Source organism: Nymphaea colorata, chromosome 5 (genome assembly GCF_008831285.2).
Source record: "Nymphaea colorata isolate Beijing-Zhang1983 chromosome 5, ASM883128v2, whole genome shotgun sequence".
Lineage (NCBI taxonomy): Eukaryota > Viridiplantae > Streptophyta > Magnoliopsida > Nymphaeales > Nymphaeaceae > Nymphaea > Nymphaea colorata.
This window is the reverse complement of record NC_045142.1, coordinates 5,594,609-5,602,443: the sequence shown is the minus strand read 5'-3', so window position 1 is coordinate 5,602,443 and position 7,835 is coordinate 5,594,609. Positions and strand designations below refer to the sequence as shown.

The window sequence follows — 7,835 nt, the reverse complement described above, 5'->3', positions numbered from 1 at the left end:
GTTTTTCGTGGAACTTTTGAAATCATGATATCTAGGGCGAGTAGCCCGACAAGTTAAAAGCAGGTTTAATGCTGTCTATTTTAACAAAAGAAATAAAAGAAGTAAGACGATCCAACTTTGGCACTTCTGGAAACCCACTCCCCATTGCTCTTCAATAAGAAAAAGGAGACCGTATCCTAAGTTCTCTCATATTTTATAGTTGCAATATTGCCTTCATTTTTGTTCTCCTTTTTCTTTTCATGACAAGGAATCATTTAAGCACCATATACCCTTTAATGGGTCTGATTTTCCAATGTAAAAGAAACTCTGGTAAACTCATGTGGACCACCATCACTACCAAAAGAGGGACCCTTTATGAGTTGTTTACCAATGAAAACTATTTGTTACTGTTGTTCTATGAATCTATTCTAAAGTTTATAGCATATTCACGAAATATTGTGAAATAGTGTTCCGGGAATTCATAACAATCTTTGGAGCAAATTTATGCAACAAAAACAAACTGTTCTTGTTGTCAAACGAGCCTTTATTACTGCAGGAAAACTGTCATTTACAAAGATAACACCTAGAATTATGTCTTACTTGCTGTAATGATATTGAGCCCTAGATACTATGCTCTATGAGAACAATAGAACACCACGAACAATGGAAGGGTTGGACTTGATTCAAGGTCTTCAACGTGACATCCTTCACATTCTCAATATTATGACAAAGAATGTGGAGGATAAAGTTATCTATGGTTGCCAAGAGTCATGTGTTTGCATTCAAAGTCCAGGTGAAGTTCATGAGCTTGTTTTATACTTAATGAGGTGATTTAACTAATATATATCTGAGTTTACCACTTAAACGGATTCCATATATAAGTTGGCTTCAGGGGAATTATTGTTTAGTTACAAACTTTAATGCCTAATTAAGCCAAGGTTGTGGAGCCCTTAATTGAGAGTATGTTATCTCTTCTCTAATCTAAAGAACATTTTAAAGTGCATTGAGTTGTCAGGCTAGTGGCATGAGAAATACACATTTGTCAGTTTGATTAACATGGGCACTATGCTTCTGTATTATATGCAATGAAGCTCGATCCCAAGATAAAAGGTATATTGTCGTCATATTCGACCCTAGGGGGTAAGGAGAAAGGGAGAGAATGCTTTAGTTTTTTTTTTGGCCGGGTCATAATCCTCTTGCTTACCCAGAAGCACACCAAGTTGTCTTGGCACCAAAACACCATCTTGCTGCGAAAGTTCCTCCAACACTTGACCTAAACTAAGTGGAAGCCTCATTGCCCTAGCGCTATCATTCTTAATTAGTAATTACTCTTAGCTAGACATAGATCACAAAAAGAAAGGCTAGATGCTCCCTCTCTAGAACTAGACTAAAATACAAAAGGAGCATATGGAGTCATGTTCATAGTGGGACTTTTCCTTTTCTCTAGTCAAATACAAGTTGAATGCTGTCCCAGTAAATGGACTCCACAACTCTACAAAGAGCTTATGACAATTGAGAAAGTGTTGAACAAGTTACAGCAATGACCATAAGAAAAAAGAAATGGGTACAAGTACCTAGCGGCCTTTGCTTTTCTACAGAACAAGTTGCCCAGAATCTTCCATGAGAAGGGGAAGCTAGCTACTATCAAATAGAAAATGTGAATTGTGTGCCTCACTAGAATAGACTACCCTCCTTGGAATTTTTTGTTTGCATTATAAATCAAGTCACAAGGACACTCAAAGACCACAATTGAGTATAATTGGATATTCAAATTCATTCGATTTATATTTTTTTATCACAAAGGGAAGGGAGCCATCTCTTCCAGCAGCATTGCATCTGAATTCAACACCCAAATGTTAACAAATATATTCATCAGCACAACAAGATTTTTTTTTTTTTTTGAGTTAGTTTGTAACATCTCATATGTGTGAACAACTATAGAGTAGTTTTCGGGTGAACGGGGGGAGGATTAATCTCATCGCCCATGTAAGAGCCAAAGCCCACCTCCTTCCCCTTGTCCCGATAGTTCAAACCTGCATCAGTGCCTGGTGGCAAAATTTCTACATGCTTCAACTTGCACATAAAAACCCCCCATTACAGTACATGAACATAACCCCTACGAGTCGAACCAGAGACGTGCCATATAATGTGCCTCGTTTGAACTATGCCCTTGAGGCAACTAGTGAGTAGTTTCATATCTAAGTTGTAAAGAAATAAGTTAATATATTTTAGCTTAATAAGTTTGTAACCCCTCTACACCAAACTGAAACATATTACAAAGCAAGTCAGTGTTGACACAAGTCATTACCAGTTTTGCATTATTTACTTTCAGAAATTGTAAATCTTTAACAAGAATATTGCTTCCTGATATTTAAAATCACAATGCTTATCTTGATTGATTAAATTCTACCAGAGCAAAGCATCTTCTAGTGTCCCACCTTCAAAATAAAACTCAAATTTGCGAGTCAGACCCACGTCACAGAAGGGTCGAGCGTCGATCAAGTCGATTCGCGTATCCCTGTGCACCAAGTTGGAAAACAACCAAAAATCCTTATAATGCTTAACAGGTTCAAGAAGAAGTTGGAGGGGCCCAGTTTTGTGCGTTTCTGCTCTCTATTGGTGGATTACTCAATAAGGGTGATAGTAGTGGTGAAATTCCTAGTGTATCATGTTCCCTTGATATAGGCTTGCTTTTCTTGGGATCTTGAGGGGAAAGTATGGTGTGAAGCAGTGATCCCATTGGCTACTCTCTAGTTTTTCAAACACATAATGACAACCAAGTTGCAGAATAGTGCTCGCCACTCACCCATTGTGTCTGCTTCCATCTGAAAGAGAACTGCCTCTGCTTCAATGGCGCTTTGCAGATGAGGGTTATATTTTTGTAGTGGTTATCATTTCTGTACTCATGTCTTGCAGGTCTCACTACTCTTTCCAACCTTTTGAGGCATGTGAACCTGTTGGATTTCGCCCAGATTCAAGCATATTACTGGATCCCACTTGTTTGGGCCTCACCTGGTTGAGCATGAAGTGTGATGTCAGCGTTCTCATTGGAAGGAAAAAGAATACATGATTCATCGGAATCTGTACCCGAAAATTATTCATCGTGATTCAAGTGAATCAAAACCAACTAAGTGATTCACTCAGAATTTATTAAAACCTCATGATTTCATATGATGAGACATTTGCTGAGAATTATGCATGTATAAGGTCTTTGAATTGTTCTATGCCAAACAATTCTTCAAAAAAAAAAAAACAAAAAAACAGTTGACATGTCTTTAAGAAAAAAAGTGGATCTTTTCTTTTGGAGAATTTTATTTTTCTTTCACAAAATAACTAATTAACATGTGATTTTTTTGTTTTTGTTAGAGGGGTATGCTAGTCACTCGTTTTTGTTTGTCAATGGCTTTCAGCTTTAAATAGTTGGCACAATTTAAAATTTAGATCTTCGCTCTTAAAAAAAATTTTACTATAGTATTTAGTGAGAAGAGCAGATAGACAACTCTATATATACATGTGTGTGTGTGTGTGTGTGTGTGTGTGAAGGGAAGGGAGAGAGAGAGAGAGAGAGAGAGAGAGAGAGAGAGATTAGTAGTTTCATCAACTCCGTATGACTTACATGAAAGGGGGCTCCTTCATGCGTTGCATCATTTCCATCCTTGGCTTCATTGGTCATTTGTCTATCTGCACTTCTTAGAGTCTTAGACTAAGTTGAAGCGTTAAACTCCATCTGAATCCAGTGAATATGCACATCTAAGTTGAGAAAAACTCCAGATATTTACGAATTCAAATCCAATCATCCAGGAGGCACTAGATTCTCTCTCTCTCGTTCTCGCTCTCTCTTTATTTTTCTTTCTTTCTTCACTTCTTCTTCTTCCTTTCTTGGTTTCTTTGTATTTTTGTTGCCTTTTTGTGTTCGTAGTGGCTCTCGTCACTCATTTTTGTTAATGATCTCTCTCTCTCTCTCTCTCTCTCTCTCTCTCTCTCTCTCTCTCTCTCTCTCTTGTGTGCATGTGCTTTTGAGTTTGCAAATGCCTGTTTGGTGATTTCACTTTTCTATTCCAAGATTTGTGAAACAAAATTTAGACTAAATTAAGTCAATCTAACGTTACCCATTTAATAAATGTGAGTTACAAGGAGCTTGTGTGCTACAGTCTACAAGCTGGGCTGGTGTGATTAATCTAAGAGCACCGCGTTTGGGGAAGCCAACCAACTTCGTGCTTTTTCTCCTCTTCCCGTGTTGTAAAATATGCCTTTAAGGACATAGTTCATGAACTTGGTCGTTGCTAAAGCAATCTCACAAACGAAATTTGGACTATTTGGGGTTGATCTCGCATGATCCTACAAAGTTCACATTCATCGCCCCCGTCAGGGCACTGAACCGATGCATGTTTTGCCCTCTCCAACATAGGCTGTAACGGTCTTAGATCCATTAACATCGATCTAGATCCAATATTGATTAGATCTAAACTAATTAGATCGCACAATTCTGGTCTCGTACAGTACAGAACCATTTCCTATGCTAGTCCAAACGGGATCGGATGATCTTGTTTGGAACCCGCGCCGCACAGGGGGCGGAGCAACGAACTTTTTTATGAGAGAGACCTAATTATCCTTTCAAAATTTTAACAGGAGCCGAAATATAAATTTTCAAAATTTTTACATAGGATGAATGAAATTTTTTAAAATTTTCATGTTTTTTTTTTAATAAATTTTGAGGGGTGCCATGACCCCTACCAGCTCCCCTGGCTCAAGCTTAAGAATCTTAGGACAGACTTAATATCCAAACTTCAAATCCTTGTTTTGTTCTTTCACATTAGAAAAAAATGGTGGGACTTAAGAGCGGAAGAAGAAGGGTTCGATCTTCTCAAATCCTAAAGATTTTACATCTAAGGTTCTCAAATCCTAAAGATCTTAAATCTTAAATCTAAGGTTCTCAGAACCTAAACCCTTAATCTGGATCTGAAACCACAATTGTTTAAACAGTACTGGGTCCCACAAAGTGAAGATTTCAAATTCCCTTATGCTCCTCCCAAACTTTCTTGTGTGCTTGCTTCTTACTTCAAATCGCTTCCTTAAATTCCATCAATTATGTGAATATAATATTTTTCAAACACTTGTTCGTTGCTTCCACTTAAATGCACCTTTCTCGTTTCCTTTGCTTGACTCCCATCAACGAAGCTAAATATAATGTTGTTTTCTTTCTTCAAGCATTTGCTTTCTTACTTTTGGTTCACATGGGGTCAGTGTTGTCATTATCGGCTCAATTAATATCAAAATTAATATCATTTTACAAAACAATCGTTTTTAGTTCTTGAATTATTTCAAATTATTTTTCATGGGAAAACAGACAATAATTTGTGAGCAGGTGTTTTACTATTAAAAGTATTAATAAGTTGTTCCATGAATTTGACCCACATCTATGAAACACAAGACTCTCATCATCCTTAAAACAAATCTATAGAACATTATATTAGGGTTTATATTGTCAAAGGCCTCTAAATCTTATTAACTTAAATGAGAGTAGTTTTTCATGTCTTTTTAATTATATATATAAGTGTAACATCATGGAAAAAGCATTTCATGTTGATCTATCGATTAAAAAACAACAGACTTACCAACATGAGGGGACATGTTCTAACAAAGGAACAAATTTTGCTTATTTAAACTTAATTACCAAGTATTGACTCCTAAAGTTGTCATTGTCATGTCACTTCTGCCTCCATTCAATGATACCGTTCATATCAAGCTTTTATTATTAAAAGACCTATATATCAGTTCAAGACAAAATATATTTTTCACATTATTTTAAGAAATATTTTAAAGTGATTTTAAATTACTTTTCTGATTAAAAATCTCAAACCGAAACATTGAGGACACGGACCGGACTTCAGGTCCGAGTCGGAAGACCCTGAGAAAGCAAACAGGAAGCCACGTCAGCAATGTGGGCCACATCGGACGGCGGACATCGTGGCCCAATGAGAAGCCAGAAAGGAAGAGGGTCAAAAGCCACGTAGGATGACGTCAACGCCCACGTCATCGATCTCGGACTCGTATATATAGTTGGAGAAGGCCGTGGGTTGCCGGGGACGCATCCCGCGACCGAGGATGGCGCACGCTCTGTACGGCGCCGACGCCGGCTGGCCGGAGTCACGGCAGGCGATGCCGATATCCAGGCCGAAGCCCCCCTCCGACCCCATACCCGTGCCCTCCCCGGCGGCTGGCAGGCGTTGGTCTCCTGCCATGGGGGCATACTTGCTTCAAGACAGCTGGACAGAGCACGGCCCCGGGATGAACGCCGCCGTTGCGGCGCTGCCGGCGTTCTCAAGCCAAGAATCGCCGGAGAATTCGCCGCTCTGGCCTGTGCCACTCTTCCGCCAAAATGCGTTCTCAGAGTTCCTTCCCTCCTCCCTCTTCCAGAGGAGCCTGAGCAGCCAGTCGCTGGAGCAACTGAGCCCGCCGCTCCCGCAGCACAAGGGTGCTCCTTTCCGGCCGTTTTTCGGGTCGCCGGTGCAGAATTCGGTGCTGGAATCCGAATTGTCCGATGCCCAATCCAGCCCACCAACTATGCGGAAAGTCTTCAGTACTGGAGATTTACAGGTGAGTCTTTCATTAATCTCATAAAATCCCTCTCTCTCTCTTCCTCTGCTTAATTTGGTTTGATGATCCATGGATGATACTGATTTCCCGTGAGAATAACTGCGGGTGTTATACAGAAATTATCTTTAGGCCATGAATCAGGAAGCCCATCGGGACATGAACATTTCTGCAACGGAATGCAGAAAGTTGCTCGATATAATGCAGAGGAGAAGAAGGAAAGGATACAACGATACAGGAGCAAAAGGAACCAGAGGAACTTCAATAAGAAGATCACGGTATGAAGTTTTGTTGGTTTTCTTGTGTAAAACTTCCCTGGTCCAGATCCGAATCTTGGATCCATTTTTTGTGATTTTGAATCTGCTTGCTTTCCGTGGTTTTCACTGTAAACAGTACGCCTGCCGGAAAACATTGGCGGACAGCCGGCCGCGCGTGAGGGGCCGATTCGCGAGGAATGAAGAACATGGGGAGAGCTCTGCACAGGTTCAGTGGAATCATATTGAAGATGAAGATGATGAAGAAAGCTGGATGCATCTCTTTGACGCAAACTACATTCCAATTCCTTAGAGGCAGGATATAAGTCTTCTGTATCCAAGTAGAATCTTTAGCTCTGCAGAAACTTTACTAGTTCCTATGAAATTGTTGTCAATATTGGCAACTTGTATGATATTTTTGAGGAACAACAAGAAGTTGAATAAACTTTAGCCTAGTACATTGCAGTGGCCCTCTCGTATTCTTCTTCGAATTTCTTGAAGGCCAAAAGGTTTATTCATGGCAGACTTCTGTCAAAGCAAAGGCTTCTGTCTGGGCACAAGTTATTGCCAATCTTTTTTTTTATACAAGTTCAGTTAGTTTAGTCTCCTTCCCCTACTTCTGTAAATTTTCTTAGGTGAATTTTTAGTGTCGTTAATATCCAACCGAAAGCATATATTTGAATAGGGATGTCGATTCGAGGTTTAAGCTTGTGTCACTTGATTCATATATTTTTCTTTCTTCAAATGAAAATAAAAACCACAAAAAATGTGTTAAAATTCGTAAAAATTTTACCAAGATAACAATGAAGATTAACAAACGAGGAAGCCAAAAAACCGAATCGAATTTAAACGAGTTTTAACTCAAGTTTGAGCTTGACTCGTTTAAGTTCAACTCATTTGATAAACGAGTCGAGCTTTTGCTCAAGCGAGTGCAAGTCGAGCCTGAGCTGGCTAGACTAGATGTACATCCTTAGATTTGAACAAAACTAGTTAGTAATTTGCCAGTGA

General features: G+C 39.2%; 1 protein-coding gene across 1 annotated transcript; it reads left to right on the top strand.

Annotated features, from left to right (window-relative positions):
• The first annotated feature begins 6,078 nt into the window (after nt 1–6,078).
• Nucleotides 6,079–7,414, top strand: LOC116254945 (two-component response regulator-like APRR1). Its single transcript, XM_031630615.1, has 3 exons — nt 6,079–6,576; nt 6,693–6,851; nt 6,967–7,414. The coding sequence occupies exons 1-3, from the start codon at nt 6,085–6,087 to the stop codon at nt 7,138–7,140; spliced, it is 825 nt and encodes a 274-aa protein (XP_031486475.1). The 5' UTR covers nt 6,079–6,084; the 3' UTR covers nt 7,141–7,414.
• The last annotated feature ends 421 nt before the right edge of the window (nt 7,415–7,835 follow it).